This window comes from Sarcophilus harrisii, chromosome 1 (genome assembly GCF_902635505.1).
Source record: "Sarcophilus harrisii chromosome 1, mSarHar1.11, whole genome shotgun sequence".
NCBI classification, from domain to species: domain Eukaryota; kingdom Metazoa; phylum Chordata; class Mammalia; order Dasyuromorphia; family Dasyuridae; genus Sarcophilus; species Sarcophilus harrisii.
The window spans coordinates 690,362,499-690,381,867 of record NC_045426.1 but is presented as its reverse complement, the minus strand read 5'-3'; the positions used below and the strand labels follow the sequence as shown (position 1 = coordinate 690,381,867).

The window sequence follows — 19,369 nt, the reverse complement described above, 5'->3', positions numbered from 1 at the left end:
CATTCCTCTATATTAACTGGAATTAACCTCTTTAAATTACTATGGTCTTGCAAAGTCGTTGCATTTTTTCTTGTTATGAGAAAGTCTCATTGGCTTAATGGTGGTGGTAGTGATATTATTTCAGAAAGAAAGAAGAAAGGAAGGAAGGAAGGATTGGAACTCAGATCTTGCTGAAAACCCCTGACCTATGTGGCTGCCTTTATGCAAAAGATCTGAGTTCCAGTCTAATTTCAGACACTTCCCAACAGTGTCCCTAGGTAAATCATTTAACCTCTTAACTTTAATCTGTTTTTCTGAGCCTCCTCACTTGTAAAATGATGACAGGAATAGTAGCACTTGCGAAGGATTATTATGAGGCTCAAATAAGATATTTCATAATTAGTGCTTACACAATGCCTGCTTCCTAAATACTGATTTCCTGTTCAGGCTGCCTCCCAGAGTCACAGTGCAGCCAAATACTCTCCCACAAATAAGGACAGCAGGAACTGGTCCCCAAAAAGGCAAGAGCTGACCAGCACCAGGTGGAGATGAGCTATTTTTTTTTTTTTTTTTTTTTAGGAAAACCAGAAAATAGTATTTTCAGTGAGACGCAAACGACAGAAAACCCCTGAATGGTTCTCAGGAACTGCTTATGAGCGACCCTCTTCTGACAGAGAGGAAGAATAGGGCAGAATTTCTCCTGGGTGTCAAAAAGTTTTTTGTTTGTTTGTTTTTGATCTGATTATTTTTCCTTATTTTTTTTTCTATGTCACAAAAGAACGTTTCACCCGGAAGTAAGAAGGGTTATTATTTTCAAAAAGGCGAGGTTACAGCCCAGGGTTTACCACTCTTCAGGAAAATGAAAGTAATCTCGGAGGCGGAGCTCCCTTAGGGAGGAGGGTCCTGGGGCGGAGCTAAGGGAGAGGTAAAGGGACAGAGCCGCACAGCTCTCAGCCAGTTGAGCGCTGAGCTCTGATTCTCCCGCTTTTCAATGCAGGTTCTCGGGGACATCATGAATCTCTGGGACACCCCGGCCAGGGACCTGGACAGCTACATCGAGACGCACCTCTTGCCCGACACCACTTTCCAGACAGAGGTGCACAGGGCCATCCACACCATCTCCAATTTCCTAAAGGACAGATGTTTCAGAGGCACCTGGAAGTCCGTTCGGGTCACCAAGATTGTGAGGGTGAGCCTGGGACTGATTTTTTTCTCCGTGGATCTGAAAATCTGGGCTGAGAGAGAAGGTTCAGGAGAAAGAGAAACTCCAAGCAGGGGGAGCCTCCTTGGGGGCTGAGCTCCTTAAAAGTCAGGTTGGGAACAGGGGGCTGAGCAGAGCAGAGGGATGTGCAGGGAGGGGGGCAATTGGTTCCCTCCTCCTTTCCTGTACTCAAGAAACTCTTCCTTCAGGAATAGGCTCACAGCTCAGTTTCTGCTCCATGCAGGGAGGTTCATCCGGCAAAGGCACAGCCCTGAGAGATTGCTCCAAGGTAGATCTCGTAGTATTTCTCAGCGATCTCCGAAGCTACCAGGACCAGATAGACCGCCGACGAGAGTTCATTGAGGAAATCAAGAAACAGTTGGAAGAATATGAGCTTGAGCAAGAGTGGATGTTTGCAGTAAAATTCAAGGTCAATAAGCCGACCAAGTTTCCTCAAGTTCTCAGCTTCTCCATGAAGTCGAACAATATAAGTCAGTGGATGGACTTCCATATATTTCCAGCCTTTGATGTTCTAGGTGAGAAGCCCCCAAACTAGCTTCTGGGTCTCCCCAGTGTAACATGAGGAGATCTTTCTAGGAGATCCTAGATTTCTATTGATCCTGCCCAGTCCCCTTTCTCTTTACCTCAATTTCAGTTGATTTCTACCAATGGTCAGTCTATATATTTTTATTAAGTACTTACTAGGTGCCAGATATTGTATCAGACTCTGGCAGTACAAAGAAAGGTAAAAATCAGTTTCTCCCAAGAGGCTTACAGACTAATCAAGGAGACAGCATACACAAACAAACAAGTATATATTACAGACATGCTATATACGGGAAAAATTGGAGGTAATCAATAGAAGGAAGGCATTAGAATTAAAGAATAATGGGAAAAGTTTCTGTACAAGTAGAGTTTTTAATTGGTATTTGAAGGAAAACAGGGAGGCCTAGAAGCAGAGATGAGGAGGGAGAATATTTCTGGCGTGGGATCCAGTCAGAAAAAAAATACTTGAAGTTAGGAGGTGGACTGTCTTGTTGGAGAAGCAGTAAATATCATACAGTACATGGATGGGGGGACTATTAAAAGACTGTCAAACAGAGGATTTTATGTTTGATCCTACGGGAGATAGACTTTCCCTGAAGTCTACTGTATAGATTTAGATTAAAGATCAGTTTGATAGGTTGGAAAATGGCATAAAGTGAAGAGAAACTTGTGGAAGGGAAGTCAACCAGCAGGCTATTGCAATAGTCCAAGTATGAGGTCTTGAGGGACTATACTAGGCTGATTGAGTGTTTGTCAGAGGAAAAGAAAGAACATACAGGAGAAATGTTGCAAAGGTAAAATCATATGGCTTTTAGGACATGTTGCTATGGGTTAAGGGGTGAGAGTGTAATGCCGAAGAAACTGAGCAAGACAAGAGATTAGAGACCACTTCAATAGTTTATTAAATGGAGAGAAATAGTGGGACCACTGGATCCCAGGGCTAGACGAGACTATCATCTCAAAGCCCAGAGTATCGGAACAGCAAGCTTTTTTATAGGATAACAAGAACAATGACACAGTGGGGGAGGCACCTAGATGGGGATAACCTAATGGTGGGGGAGGTTACTGATATTCTAATGACATCTAAAATGGATAAACCTTTATCATGTCAAACATTAAGAAGGAATATCTATAAAACCTTTATCTCAAACATTAAGAGTGAAAAGTTATAACCTAAGGCAGAATAACTGAATAGGACAATTGGAGAAACTGTGTCACAACATTAAAAGGGAGGAGAGTGAAAGTCAATTGAAGATGGGAGTCTATATAGATCAGCAGAGGAGTTAGGGATGAATTAATAGCTTTGAGACTCACCAGTATAGACATGTTTAATTGAATCCATGGGAGCTGATGAGATCAGCGTTTCCCCTGTTGGAACACACACCCAAAAACTGTGGAGCTTCTGTTTCAAATTGTAGTTTCGCTTTTCTGGAATTTCATATTAGAGTTTTTGTTTCTTTTTCAGATTGGGGCCAGTGTAGTATAGGAGACAGACAGAAGATACCTAAAACTATGAGTGGCCAGGATAGTGAGAAGACAAGAACACGGTATACATAGGTCATATGATGAGTCTGGAGCCTTGAGGTGAGATGGATCAGGAGGTATAGTAAGAACCTTCAAGTATTTGATAGAGTTTAATGGGTTAACATGATTGGAATGGTATTTATTGGCCCCAGAGGGAGGAAGTAGGATGTCAGAAAAATCTTCCTAACAATCAGAGCTATTTAAATGTTGAATGGGCTGCCTCATTAGAAGTCTTTGGGGTTTTTTATTAAAGCTTTTTATTTACAATCATTAGAAGTCTTTGGGTTTTTTTAAATTTTTTTTATTAAAGTTTTTTATTTACAATCATTAGAAGTCTTTAAGCAAAGGTTTTGTGATTACTAATGATAAGTAGATAGATAAATAAATCATCAGTTGTGTGTCACAAATTCATACAAAGACAAATATAAGAAACAGTTCCTGACTTCAAGTAGTTTACATTCTTTTTTTTTTTTTTTTTTTTTTTTTTTTTCTGATGCAATTGGGGTTAAGTGTCTTGCCCAGGGTCACACAGTTAGAAAGTGTTAAGTGTCTGAGGCCAGATTTGTACTCGGGTCTTCCTGATTTCTGGGCAGGTAGTTTACATTCTAATAAAGGAAGACAATACATAGAGATAACATTTGATAGTGGGATGGACTTTGCTAAGATGCTATGGAGATTCTATTGAGGTCTATTTCTAGCCAAGATAAGATAAAAACTCAGCTATCCATACACAGGAACAGAGTTTCCATGGGAGGCAAAAAAAGAGAATGAGGAAGATGAACAGAACTAGTCGAGATGGTGTGGAAATATTGGGGAGGGAATTTTTTGACAGAAATAAATTGGGTTAAAATTGAGAACACAAGGTTTTGCAAGGGTGATTGGAGAAAACTATCTTTGCATATATTTTGAAAACAAAAAGCTATTTTAAAAAAAATAAGTAGATTGGTCTAGAGAGTTTCTAAGTCCTTTGTGAGTTTCTATGCTTCCTTGAAGAGAACAAGAATTATCAGAATGAAATGATGATGACTCAGAGGTAATGAGCAATTGTTGGGCCTGGGCAAGTGATGTGGAGGGGATGGTGGTTCAGGAGGATGCTGGTACCCGAGAGTGGGGTTGGGTGAGGTGTAAGCATATATCAGTATCCCGTGACATTCATTGGGTTTGGGAGCACATGGAGGCTGAGACCAGGATTGTAAGCATTGGGGAGAAGAAGAATGTCCTAGGAAAATATGCTGAAGAATTAGTTGGCAATTGGAGGAGGATAGTGTATATAAGGCCTGAGATCATATGTAATGGGGGAGAAAGCCAACTCGGCATGAAACTGATTTGAATTCAGATCTTCCTGACTCAGGCTTGGTGTTCTATCCATTGTGTCACCTAGCTGCCAGAGAGAGAAGGACAAGGACACAGAAAATGAGTAGAATTGTTGAGGTCTGGAACCAAATGGTGATGTGTAGACCACATGTTGAGGTCTACATTTGGGGTACCTAAATGAAATTAGGGTTTAGTTAAGGTCTAGTGGCAGGTTTGGGGTACAGGGAGTCAAACAGAGTTCCCCTGCAACCCCCTTAGATTCGGCGCAAGGATACGGCGGTATATGAGGTCTAGTAGTGGCACGGATTCCCAATAAAAGCATTTATTGGCCCAGAGAGCTAGATTAATAAAAGAGGTTTATTACTAAGTTTAGAAGTAGGAGATAGGTGAAGGTAGAGATAAGGAGGGCACTGGACAGAGGGTCCAGTGGACAGAGGGTCCTCACATGGTGACCATGTTTGGAATCTCTGCAAAGAGGGGTTCCCCGTCGGAGACTTAGCTCCAGGGGCTTTGGGGTGTAGCCCCAGAGTTGGCTCAGATCCGGGTGGGGCTGGGACAGGTCCGGACCTTCTATTGGAATTCAAAGGGACCAGGATTTGTGAGTCAAAGGGTAATTTACATTAGCTAGGGGGGTTGGGAATCAAAGATTGGAATCTTTCCCGCATCAGAATGAATAGAAAAATTGTAAAATGAGTAGAAAATGAGTAGAAATGGGGCAGAGTTTTTGAAAGACTATCAATTTTTATGTTCAAGTCCTCTGGTGTGAGGGCAGGAGTTGGAATGGACAGCAGAACGATGAAGGCGACACAGTGAATGAAGTATTGAATTCTCTGAGGAAGGATTGAGGGTGTTTGGGGAGTCAGCAGATAATGACTATCAGAATTGTGACTCGGTGATACATTTTGGATTGAATGAACCTCTAGGGAAGAGATGATGGTGGTACTGAGTGATGACGGTAATGGGAAAATCTAGAAATAACAATGATGAGGAAAGAGCCAGTGAGTGGGTGGTTGGGAGACATGAATGAAACCAAAGCTGATTGGGTGGCCAGGGATGTGCGTCTTCCAGAGAAAGCCGATGGTCTCAGAGTTACATTAAGTAGGAAGGTTTAAGAAGAAAATTTATTACCAGTGGAGCAAAAAGCACAATGAAACCACGGGGAAGGTGGATATAGACTTTGGGGGGGGGGGGGAGTGGGAATATTTGAGGAATGTGGGACAAGGGACAAGATGGAGAAGTGGGAAATAAAGATTGGACTTCCTACTATGACAATTGGGCATTCAGAATCGGGATGGGGAAGTGGCTGGGAACATGCTCATTACCAGCAGAGTGAGGTTGGAAAAAACATTGAGCAAGGCTCAATTAGACTGATCAAAATCCAACATTATAGAGACATTGAGTCCTATGAGATCCAGAAGGTTAGAGCCTGCAAATCAGAGTCCAGACTGGAGGAAGGAGATAGTAACTCAGGATATTGGAGATGACTCTGGAACAATATGGCAGTACTGGATGGTCATCCTGGATCCAGAGCTTCCTAGGAAATTTCAGGAGGGAAGGAACACAGGTCAGAGATCTGGATTCTGCTGCCTCTAGGGAGAGTTCACCATGAATGGGTCACATTGAGGGTGGCTTCCACTACAGAGCAGAAGCACTCCCTGGAACAGTATAATGGGGACTCTCAAAGTCTTAGAGACTTAATATCAAGAACTTGGTTGCTCTTCCCTTAATCATAACTCTGTCATTTGTTATTTTTTTGACATTGAGTGAGTCTTTTTACCCTTTAATGCCTTAGTTTTCTTACCTATCAAACCAAAGGGCTGGACTAAATGATCTCTAAGCTCCTTCCCAGCTCCAAATCCCTATGACCTAATGCTATGATTAATGGGGCTTCAAAATAACCTCCCATTTTGTAGAACTCAAAAGGACAAGCATATATTTTGAGTAGTGAATTCTCACTGTTCCACTCTTAAAGGTGTGTCCAAAAAAAAGTTTGCTCCATCTGAAATCCAATACCCTCTTCTAAAATAATTGTTTGGAAAACTCCAAGGGTAGATAAGGTGTCACAAGAATCATAATTTGGCCTCTATGTTTCTCTCTCACTCTTCTGGGATGTAATAATACATCGAGGAGTTTTGTTTTTTTTAATAACATCAAATCACATCTCACCTTCTGCAAGAAGTCTCCTTCCCCCAAGTCTCTTTCCTTAGAGATTACTTCCTATTTATACTACACACACACACACACACACACACACTGTATGTTCCTTTGCATGTTATTTGCATGTTGTTTCTTTCAAAAGAGCCACAAGAACTGAGTGTGGACCACAACATAGCATTTTCTCTCTTTCTGTCATTGTTTGCTTGCATTTAGTTTTCTTTCTCAGTTTTTCTTGATCCGATTTTTCTTGTGCAGCAAGATAACTGTATAACTATGTATACATATATTGGATTTAACATGTTTTAATACATTTAACATGTATTATATTACCTGCTATCTAGAGGATGGAGTAGGAGGATGGAGGGGATAATTTGGAACAGAAGGTTTTGCAATGGTCATTGTTGAAAAATGTATGTGAAAGAAAGTGTACCAGAGACAGAGCAAGGACTGATTATCTGGGATTATGGTTTGAATCCTACCCTAGACACTGCATGACCTCTGGAACAAATCAACCCATATCTCAGAGACTCAGTTTCCTTATCTCTAAAATAGGGACCTTGATCATTAAAAGACAGTGCTTTTTAAGTGAAGGAACATGTCTAGGATGGGACCTGACTTCTGCCCCTTTCCTCACCTGAACACAGTACAGAAAAGGTACTGAAAAAAAAAAACAAAAAAAAAAAAAACAAAAAAAAAACACTGGCTGAAATGATTTGGTTTTCCTCAACAGGTCAAATGAACAGAGATTTAAAGAAACCTGACCCGCACATCTACATTGATCTCATAAAGGAATCCCAGGCAGGGGAAGAATTCTTCATCTGCTTCACAGAACTACAAAATAGCTTCTTCAACCATCGTTGCAACAAACTCAAAAATCTGGTCCGATTGGTGAAACACTGGTACAAAATGGTAGGAATCATCTTGGTTACCCAGGTGGGATCTCAGGGACCCCCACAGCTTCATCATTGCTTTCCCCCTATGCTGATCCCCGAGCCTTTCTACTCTCTGGGCAATCCCAATGGTCTCCTCATCGACCTCCCTACTTCTAATCCATCTTTGTCTCAGCTATCAAAAGGCTCTTTTTTATTGTGTTTTTTTTTTCTGGTTATACATGTACATTTTTTTAAAAATACATTTCCCTATGAATCATGTTGGGAAAGAAAAATCAGACCTAAAGGAAAAATCAAAAGAAAAAGGAAAAAAAAAAATACAGCATGTGTTGATTAACATTCATAGTTGTCTCTCTGGATGCAGAAGGCATTTTCTATCCAAAGTTTATTAGGATTGCCTTGGATCACTGAACTGCTGAGAAGAATCAAGTCTATCATACTTGATCTTGCTGTTATTGTGTACTATGTGTTCCTGGTTCTGTTTGTTTCATTTGGCATCAGTTTGTGTAAATATTTCCAGGTTCAAAAGGCTCTTTTCAAAGTGTACTTCTGACTACATTATCATCCCTTATGGACTTCAACAATTCCACATGACATCTAGGAACAAATATAAAATATATTGTTCATCCCTTTATCATTAGGACCCTTCCCACCTTTCTTGACTTCTTTGATTTTGCTCTCCTTTGAATACCAGCTAAAATCCCACCTTCTATAGGCAGTCTTCTCTGATCCCCCTTAAATGATATAGATTAGAATGGATGGTCTCTAATACCTTGGTTGGGGCAAGTTTCCATCTAGGTTTCCCTTCAAACAGAAAGAAGCTAGAGGTGGGCATGTTGATCAGAACACATTTTAAAGATTATATTTTATACTTCTTGGTGCCCCATTTTAGGAAGGTAGTGAGACTATGGAATATAGTGAATTGCTTGGCTTAGGCCAGAAATACATGGGTTCAAATCCTACTTTTGCCACATTCTGGCTCTGTAATCCTAAGCAAGTCACAAACTCTCTTAAGTTTCAATTTCTGTGTTCCTGGATTGGGATAATGATACTTATAGTTCCTCCCTTACTCTATTCTTGGAAGGTTTAGATGAAAAATTATATGCAAACTTACAGAATTTTCTGACACCCTGCAATATAGTTTGTTATTATTGCTACTTATAAGATGGAAGTATCCTTGGGAGGGCCCTCCAGACCATACAGGTGAAATAACTGAGACTACTTAGGTCATAGAAAGGAAAAACTCATGGTGATGACAGCTGTCTTCCAAATATTAAAGGATTGTCTTATACAATACAGATTAGACTTATTCTGGGCTTCACAAGGTAGAATACGGAGCAATGGGCAGAGGTTGTAGGGAAGTCAAGTCAAGTTGACAAGTTTTTATTAAGCATTTACTATGTGCCAGGCGTTGTGCTAAGTTCTGGGGATACAAAGAAAGGCAAAAAGTAGCCCCTGCCCTCAAAAAAGCATAGAATCTAATGGGGGAGACAATATGCAAACCATGGCTAAGCAAGATATAGATAAGATAAATTGGAGACAGTCAGTAGAGAAAAAACAACTGTATTAAAGGAGCAGGAAAGGCTTCTTGTGGAAGATGGGATTTTAGCTGGAACTTGAAGGAAGCCAGAAGATAAAGATGAGAAGGGAGCACATTATAGGGAATCTTGTGCAAAGAACACCAAGTGAACTCGATTCACCATAGGGAAAAACTTCCTACCAATAAGGTTTGTGCCGAAGTGAAATTGTCCCCAGAGCTAGGGGCTCTCCATTCCTGGCCCTTCCCAAGTCACAGCTGAGTGCCCACTTAATCAGCATGATTCTTGAAGGAGATAATCACTGTGGTCTCATCCAGCTTATATTGCATCACTTGCTATTTCCATCATTCTCAATTACTTTTTCTTCCTTCTCAGTGCAAGGAGAAAATGGATTCCCTCCCTCCTCAGTATGCTCTGGAGCTTCTGACTATCTATGCCTGGGAACACGGGAGCCAGGAAATTAATTTCTCTATAGCTCGTGGCTTCCAGACAGTCCTGTACCTGATCCAGAAGTACCAAGAGCTCATGATCTACTGGACCATCAACTATGACACTCAAAATGAGACCATCGCCCGTTACCTCTGTTGTCAGCTCCAGAAACACAGGTACCAGAGATAGGGGCCCCTTAGCCTGGGGGTCAGCAAAGCTGCCCAGCTAATGGCTCTAGTTTCCTGAATCAAAAATCACAAATCACACCTTGGTCTGTAGCCTTTGCCGATTTCAGAGGTATCAGTGTTCACAAGGAAAATTTAACTCTAAGGAAGTTAAGGAACGTCTAAGGAAGGCTATTTGATTTTCTTCTTGAAATCTTGTGTCCCAATTTCGATGATTTCTCAGAGACTTTGTGTTCTTGTGAAGAAAGTGCCAGACTCAAAGTCAGGACACCGGGACTGAGGGATTTCAGTTGTCATGTTTGTGTCTAGGACAAGCTATATGAAAGAGGCAGTGGAGGGGAGACCCTAGTATGACCTGCAGTATTCTGGAAAGTGCTTTAGAGACTATCAAATCCAACCACTTCATTTTACACATGGGAAAACTGAGGCACAGAGAACTAACGGAATTTTCTTATACTTAAATATTCAAAGCACAACTCAAACCCAGGCCTTTCTGAGAATCAAGCTCCCTTTCCCATCTTATTCAGGGCTAAGCTCAGCTATTTCTAGGATTACAGAACTGTCCACACTGCTATCTAGTTTTCTATACCTTTGTGACAAAACCTCAGGCTCTCTTTTTTAGTTACAGGAACTCCCTGGGCCTCAGCTTCCTACTCTGTAAAATGGGGGTGATACTCCCTGCTTTCCCTGGGTTGAATCAGATGTAATACTATATAATAAACTACAATGAGTTAGGGAACAGTCAACTGTTAATATAATTATAATAGTCTAGGAGATGTAGGTGGATTAGTGGATAGAGAGTCAGCCCTCCAGGCCTGCCTTTGACACACCTGGCTGCGGGCCATTGACTGTGGGAAGTTCTAAAACAGAGGTTCTTTACATGGGATCCATGGGGGCTTGTGTGTGAGAGAGCAACTCTGTGTGTATGGTTGTGTGTTTGTGCTTGCACGCTTGTATATACAAGTAGGTACACATATGTGAGTAATATATGTGTATATAGTTCTGTATACAAGTAGGTCTACACATATGTGAATGGGTTTTGTGTGTTTTAACACAGGTTTTGAATTAGTTTCAAGCTATTCTTAAACTGCACTTAGCTTTTTGGGACACCTTGTATTTTTGTGAATAATAATTCAGCAGAATAAGTTTCATTTGTGATCAGATGTCAGGTGTATTTTATTTTGTGTATTTAAAACTGTTCTTCTAAGGAGGAGTCTATACATCACCAGGCTCCCAGAGATGTCCAGGACACAGAGAACATGAGATGTTGCTGACCTGCATTGGTAGAGGGAATTTTCTTACCTGGGCTTTCCCTGTACCAGTGCAATTATAGGTTCAGTCATTGCCCCTGTGATAGTCACAGCTTTTGAACACAAATATGCACACTGAATGGAGATGGGAGGGACAGATGTACTGGAAAAGCCAGGGAACCATATTCATTGGGGATTCTTCTATTCTAAATGTCTACCCAACACACCTTTATGCCCATCCATCAATCACTAAACATTTATTAAGCTCCTACTGTGTGTCAAGCACATCTAGAGAGGGGCAAATGTCTTCCTGGAGCAAATCTCTTCTTGGGTTTGGCAACCTGAGAGGAATTTCTTCCTTAGCCTCAACTCTCTATTGTTCACTTCAGGCCAGTGATCCTGGACCCAGCTGACCCAACGAGTGATGTAGGGGGTGGAAAGAAATGGTCCTGGGACAAGCTGGCACAAGAAGCTGAACGATGGTCAACTGCTTCCTGCTTGCAAAACTGGGATGGCAGCTGGGTTCAGCCATGGAACGTGCCGGTGAGTGAGAAAACCTCCTCTCGCCATTTCTGTGTGTATGTTGTATGTATGTATGACACACCCAGGAAGGGTCCCCATGGATTCAGGCAGCCTTCATCCCTCCACAGCCCCCCTCCTACTCCCTGGTTCCAGATTCATTGTCATGTGAAGTTGGAAGGTAAAAGTCTATTCTGCGGCCCTGACCTAAGCTAAATGTTCCAGCTGGGCCTTAATCATCCCAAGGCATCATAAGATTGGCGCCTCCCATGATCTTTGGGATTTGGAAGAATTCAAAAGTGTTTTATCCACATTTGTAACCCTAAGCTAGACCCCAATATGGTTTCTGTCTGGTCCACCTCAAAGATGAACACTTATAGAGTCCTTAAATGTGACATAGAGCAAGAGACAGAGACAAAGATAGACAGAGATAGAGATAGAAAAACAGAGAGAGATAGACAGGAGAGAGAAAAATGGGGGAGTTGGCCCTCAGAACCAAACAGTGTCCTCCTGCCACTGGAAACCAATTCTCCCTGAGGACCTTGGGGTACTCACTTCCCAGGACCTCTTAGTGACCTCAACTTCACCAGAACATCACCTAGCCTTTTGTTTTGAATTTTCAGTGTCACAATGCTGAGCCCTGGCAAGCTTATACTAACCCCAATTGATAGTTTGGGTAATTGAGTCCAGGGAAGGCTAATGTCAGGAAATAAAATCTTGTTGCCAGAAAGTGAGAGAAGTGGGGCTAGAGTTCAGGTCTCCATACTCTCAGCCTGGGCATCTCTCCACCCGACTTGCCCAGTTCGTTGCCAGAGCCCAGAGGGACAATTGTCTGGTGAGTCCCTTTCCCCCTTCCCCAACCTTCCCTATCAAGATCAGCAGCATCTCTAATACAAATGTCCCTATCTTCTGGTTTCAGGTGGAGCAGACTCTGGAAGCCAGCCAAGTCTTGAACCTCATGAGCAATCCATAGCAGAATGAATCCTACTTTATGTGCAATGCTTAGGACCCTGCAATTAATCCCCTGTTTAGAACAGACCAGTGTTATTTTCTGCCTCTGAAATGTGTTTTTGGATTGGTGGAGAGAATGCCAGTGAGGGTGCAACATGGATGTCAGGAGGCTTCTTTCTTCATGAGAGACACATGTAGTTCCAAACTTTGTTTGAGGAGAAACCCTTGGAGAAAGAGAAGACTTTGGAAGTGACAGGCATGTAGGTGGGACTGGCTCCTCCACATGTTCCCAGTTGTGAGCTAACCTTTGGGAAATTTCCTTTTAGGTGAGGATGGGGCCTCTCCGTTGGTTGAGTTTGAAAATCTTTTGCCAGTGTGAGTTATTATTCAATGTATATGTTTTCTGGTATATTTAAATCTGTGTTACTTTTCTGATTTCTGTTTGCCATTTATCATAGAGATGTATTAGTCATTTCATAATTATGATTATCTTTTCACTAACATTTGATGAAAAGATGCTAAGCTGGTAGATATAAACTTGGCACCCCCATCCTTTTAATGGATAAGATCCAGGGAAGTTAGCAGCTTTTGTACCTAAATATCTTGCCCCAGAAAAATAATATTTAAAGGGATTATTTCAGATAATCCTAGTTCAGTACTCTCAGAGGAGAACAGAGTGGCCATGGCCTCATAACCCTTGTCTTAAATTCTTCCAGGAGGGAATCAGTTTCCCTTATAGAGGAATGGGCAAATTTCCAGAGATAATCTATCATGTTCTTGAACCAGCTGACAATATACTCAGTCATCCCATATGAATATATACCTTATGTGGGCAGCTTACATCAGGGGTGCTTGTCTATCAACTTTGGGTGAGAGCTACTTCTGTTTGTTTGAGCACATTTGGTTTTAAGGAAGCCCAATGAAACAGGAAGAGTAGAAGATAATCAGATAGGAAGGAAATTGCATTTCAGTACTGGATCCAAATAACCACAAGGATGGAAGGGAAGGGTGGATAGAGAACAGTGGACAGAGCTGAGTGTGAAATCAGGAAGACTCATCTCCCTGAGTTCAAATCTTTGGGTGATCCTGGGCAAGTCACTTAATTCTGTTTGCCTCAGTTTCCTCCTCTATAAAATGAGAAGAAAATGGCAAACCATTCTAGTATATTTGCCAAGAAATCCCCCAAAGGGATCACGTAGAATTGGAAACAACTGAAAAACATCTGAACAAGTACGAGTTCCACACTCATTCTTATCTTTCTTAAGTTAGTTTTCCCCCTCCCCTTCTCAATCCTGAATTGCCAGACTGGCCTAAGTTTGGTTTGATTTGTTTCTCCTTTAGATTGAACTTGTGTTTTCACTGATGTGGGGAAATTGGAGTTTTAGAGTTGTTTGGGACCATTGAGAGAGCCACATAAACCATTAAAGCTGGCATCTCAGTCAAGATCTTTTTGAACTTCAAGGCAACATCTTGATACTATACTGCCTCCCTAGTTCGCTTCCAGACCCTAAAATAACAGGAGATTTCTCAAGCTCACATTCTGGTCTTTGCTTATCCATACATACTCTCTTCAGAACTCTGGCTCCTAAGTTAGGAATTTTGAGATCACTTTGCACCAGTGCATTGGGAATCATTCTCTCGGGATGTAAAAATGGGTACAGAGCCAATTCCCTTTTCCCCCTGGTCTTCCACTTGGAAAAGGGACAAAGGAAATAATCAGTGACTGAAAGTCATGTTCATTTTCATTTATTTGGAATAAAATGGAGAAGAAGCCAAGAGTTTCTGACTGCTGATCATCTTTAGTTAATGAGATACAGCAAATTAGTGAAATGCAAATTGTTATTATCAGAGATATTAGACTCTGCTTCTGAGCCAAAATTTATATCTCACATATATAGAACTGATGTAGGTAGCAAGACACAGTGAATGGCATTCTACTTCTGAAGTGGGGAACACCTGGGTCCTAATGCTGACTGATATTTATGAACTGTATGTTTCACTAGCTTACTCTCCAATTCTTTTCACCCATTCTCAAGTCTCTCATGGTTTCCCCTTCCCCTGTTCTCTCACTTGAGAAACTTGCCTCATATATGGCATGAATATGTGGGGGTGTGGATGTGCTTACAAACACTTTAGTTGTCTATAAATCATGTGTGCCAAACCCTTATCTGAGAATTTTGATACAAATATTTTCTCATTCTTTTCTTAGCCTAGATGCATTAATGTTATTTTTGCAGATATTTTTCAGTTTCAAATAATCAAAATTATTTCAAAGTTATTTTATAAGTATCTCTATTCTTTATGTGGTTAAGAATTCATTTCCTGCCCTGCCCACACATGAAAAACTAATATTTATCCAATAATTAAATCTGATTTTATTTGGATAAAGTTTTTTTTTTTAACTAATTTTGTTTAAACAGTTCTTGGGTTTGTTTTCGTAGGTGAACTCCCAGATGTTTTATACTGTCTAGAGTTTATTTAAATGTGGTATTTCTTATTATCTCTTTTTGCAGGGTTTTGTTTGTGATCTATATAATAATGATGATTGTACACTGCTTACATCCTTTGACCCAGCAATACTACTACTACATCTGTATGCCAAAATGACTGAAGGGGGTGAAAAGGAAAAGAATTCATATGTTGTAAAATATATCCAAGATCTCTTTGTGGTGACACAGAATTGTAAACTGGCTTTTATTTAATAGTTCTTTTTTTTGGAAGCATAGCCTACTTCTACATATGTGCTTTGTGAAAGAACCACTTTGAGTGAATGTCATTTTGACTTTTATAAATACTCATATTAATCACAAAACTAAATGGGAGAAAAATAGGGGAAAGAACTTTATGCAATAATTTTATTGTATATTTAAAAGAAATTGTAAGTTGTATATAAGAGATTTTCAGTTTCATATGTAATTACCTTTTTATTGTATTATATTATGGAAAACCTTGTTTTATTTCTTAAGTTCAGAATAAAATAAATAAAAATTTAAAAATAAATAAAAGAATTCATCTCCTGGAACATTTTACACAGCAACAAGGATATATGATGATCAGTTCTGATGGATGTGGGCTCTTTTCTACAGTGAGGTGATTAAGACCAGTTCCAATGGTCTTTTGATGGAGACAACCATCTGCACTGAGGAATTGAGTGTGGAGTACAATATAGTATTTTCACTTTTTTGTTTTTGTTGTCTCCTTGTGTTTTGTTTTCTTATTTTTATCTTTTTTTGATCTGATTTTTTGTGTAGCATGATAATTGTAGAAATATGTATAGAAGAATTTCATGTGTTTAAAAAAAATTAATCTCCTGGGCATGTAACAAAAAATAGAAAAACAACATATTGAAATCCCCAAATAAGCACCAGAATCAAAATACTGAAAATCAAAGGAGAGATTAATAAAACTGAAAGTAAGAATACCATTGAACTAATAAATATCACTAGGAGCTGGTTTTATGAAAAAGTGAACAAGATAAACCATAGGTTAATATTTGATATTTTTTTAAAAAGAAGAAAATTCAATAACCAGTATCAAAAATGAAAAGAGTGATTTCACCACTAATGAAGAGTAAACTAAAGCAATTATTAGGCACTATGTGGCCAATTATATGCCAATTAATCTGGCAATCTAAGCATAATGGATGAATTTTTATAAAAATATGAATTGGCCAGATTAACAGAAAAGAAAATGGAATGCATAAACAAATTCATCTTAGAAAAAGAAATTAAACAAGTCATCAATGAACTACTTATGAAAAAATTCCCAGGACCAAATGAATTCTTTCAAACATTTACAGAGCAATCAATTCCAATAACATATGAACTATTTGGGAAAATAAGCAACGAAGGAGTCTTATGAAATTTTTATGACATAAGTATGGTGCTGGTACCTAAACCAGAAGGAGTGAAAACAAACAAACAAACAAACAAAAAAAAAAAAAAACACCACCAGGGACCAATCTAATATTGATGCAAAAGACATAATAGCAATATATCACAAAAATATCACTATGACCAAAAAGGATTTATACAAAGAATACAGGGCTAATTCAATATTAGGAAAACTATCAGCATAACTGATCACATCAGTAAAAGAAACAAAAATTATGTGATTATCTCAGTAGATGCAGAAAAATATTTTGATAAAATACAACATTAATTTGCTATTAAAAGCATTAGAGAGCATAGGAATAAATGAAGTTTTCCTTAAAAATGATAAGTAGTATCTGTCTAACACCATTTGCAAGTATAATTTGTAATGGAGATGATCTAGAAGCATTATTGGTAAGATCAGGAGCGAAACAAGGATATCCATTATCACCAGTATTATTCAATATTGTACCAAAAATGCTAACACTAGCAATAAGAAAAGACAAAGAAATGGAAGGAATTAGAATGAGCAATTAACTGATAACACTATCCCTTTTTTGAAGATGCTATGATGGTATACTTGTAAAATTCTACAGATTCAACTAAAAAGTTAATTGAAGCAATTAATGTTAGGAAAAAGGTGGAATATAAAATAAATCTACATAAATCATTAAGTTTTCTTATATATCGCCAACAATGAGCCAATAAGAGATTTCTTATTTAAAATAGTGATAGACAATATAAAATACCTGGAATATACCTGCTGAGACAAATCCAGGAACTATATGAACATAATTTTATAATTATATATATATAAAAGTATTTTATACAAATAAAGCCAGATTTAAATAATTGGAAAAATATTAATTGTTCATGGGTGGGTTGAATCAATGTAATACGAATGACAATTCTACCTAAATCAGTGTCCTCTCAATTAAAACAAACTATTTTATGGAGCTAGAAAAATAACAAAATTCATTTGGAAGCAAAAGATCAAAAATATCAGAGGAATTAATGAAAAAATGCAAAGGAAGGAGGTCTAACAATATCAGATCTCAAACAATTTTAAAGTGATAATTATCAAAACTATTTGGTACTAACTAAGAAATAGAAATGTAGATCAGTGGAATGGAGTGGATATACAATACACATTAGAAAATTATTATAATAACCTTGTGTTTAATAAATGTTAAGATTTAAGTTTTAGAGATAAGCATTCACCATTTGATTTAAAAAATTGGGAAAAGTAGACAGCAGCATGGAAGAAACCAGGTGTGGTCAAATGTCATACCATTTACCAAGATAAGATCACAGTGGATATGTGACCAAGATATAAAGGAAGATATCATAAATAAATTAGAAGAACATGGGAACATATTACCTGTTAGATTTAGGGAAAGAAGAACTTTTTGATTAATCAAGAGCTAGAAAAAATTGTGAAATGAAAAATATAAAATTTTGACTACATTAAATTTCAAAAAGTTTTTGTACACATAAAACCAATGTAGCCAAGATTAGAAAGAAAGAAGAAAATTTTGGGAAATTTTTATAGACATTTTGGAAAATAATCTAAAATCATGCCCCATAACACTATTTGATCTGTTTCTCAAGGTGTTCGGGGGGGGAATGGCTGAATAAGTTGTAGTATGTGACTATGATAAACTACTACAGTGTTATGAGAAATGGTGAGCAGACTGCTTTTAGATTAATATAAAAAGACTTGCATGAGATAATGAATAGTAAAATGTGAAGAACCAAGAGAACACTGTATATAGTAACAATGATGGTGTTTGAAGAGTAGGTGTGAATGACTAAGCTATTTTGAATAATATGACTATGCAAATCAACTACAAAGGAGCTATAAAAGAAAATGCTATCTACCTCCAGAAGAAACATATATGACAAATGTTAACTTTCTCTAGTGTGGGTTTGGGAGAGATGAGGGAGGAATGAGCTCAGAGCTCAAAATGTAACCAAAAATAAATAAATGATTCATTTCCTACCTATAGCTGCAAAAGGTATATATATATGATTTATTTCTCCTCTAGGCTTCTTATGGTATTGTCTTCAATGTTAAAGTCAAATATCTCCTTTGGACTTATTATTCAATGTGGCATAAAATGCTGCTCTAAACCTTATTTCTGCCAGACTATTTTCCAATTGCTCAAGTGGTTTTTGTCAAACAGGTAGTTCTTTCACAAATAATATGCTTTCTAATATATACAGCAACATTCAGTTCCATTGTTTATTATTCATCTTTCTCTAATCCATTCAATTGTCCTATTTCTCTCTCTTTTTTTTAACCAATACTATATAGCTTTGATGATTTTTACTTTATAACATAGTTTGAAATCTGTAAGGGCTATAACCCTTCATCTCTATTTCATTATTTCCCTTGATGTTCTAAATCTTTTATTTCTCCATATGAATTTTGTGATTATTTTTATCAAATTCTGTGAAGTATCCTTTTAATAGTTCAATTGGTATATAATTAAAAATGTAAATTACTTCTGGTAGTATTACTATTTAATTTTTTTGCATGATTTATCCATGAGCAATTAGTCTTGCAACTTTTATTAAAGTTGTTCTATATTTTTATTTATTTATTTATTTATTTTTTTGCAGAGAGTTCTTTTGGTCTTTATTTTAATGCAATTCTGTTTTGTTCTACATCTCTGTTCATTTCAAGGAGTGGTCCCTTCTCTCTCTCTCTCTTTTTTTTTTTAAATTTAATAGCCTTTTATTTACAGGATATATGCATGGGTAACTTTACAGCATTAACAATTGCCAAACCTCTTGTTCCAATTTTTCACCTCTTACCCCCCCCCACCCCCTCCCCTAGATGGTAGGATGACCAGTAGATGTTAAATATATTAAAATATAAATTAGATACACAATAAGTATACATGACCAAAACGTTATTTTGCTGTACAAAAAGAATCAGACTCTGAAATATTGTACAATTAGCTTGTGAAGGAAATCAAAAATGCAGGTGTGCATAAATATAGGGATTG

The 19,369-nt window shown here is 38.3% G+C and overlaps 1 protein-coding gene across 2 annotated transcripts; it reads left to right on the top strand.

The window, feature by feature from the left end:
* The first annotated feature begins 450 nt into the window (after window positions 1-450).
* LOC100928264 (2'-5'-oligoadenylate synthase 1) lies at window positions 451-15,491 on the top strand. 2 transcript variants are annotated; one of them, XM_023497105.2, is made up of 7 exons: window positions 451-521; window positions 977-1,168; window positions 1,425-1,716; window positions 7,452-7,630; window positions 9,525-9,754; window positions 11,403-11,556; window positions 12,452-15,491. In XM_023497105.2, the coding sequence occupies exons 2-7, from the start codon at window positions 992-994 to the stop codon at window positions 12,503-12,505; spliced, it is 1,086 nt and encodes a 361-aa protein (XP_023352873.1). In that variant the 5' UTR covers window positions 451-521; window positions 977-991; the 3' UTR covers window positions 12,506-15,491. The 2 variants fall into 2 exon arrangements, with proteins under 2 accessions (XP_023352873.1, XP_003761182.2); XM_003761134.4 differs by lacking the exon at window positions 451-521 and having other exon boundaries at window positions 895-1,168.
* The last annotated feature ends 3,878 nt before the right edge of the window (window positions 15,492-19,369 follow it).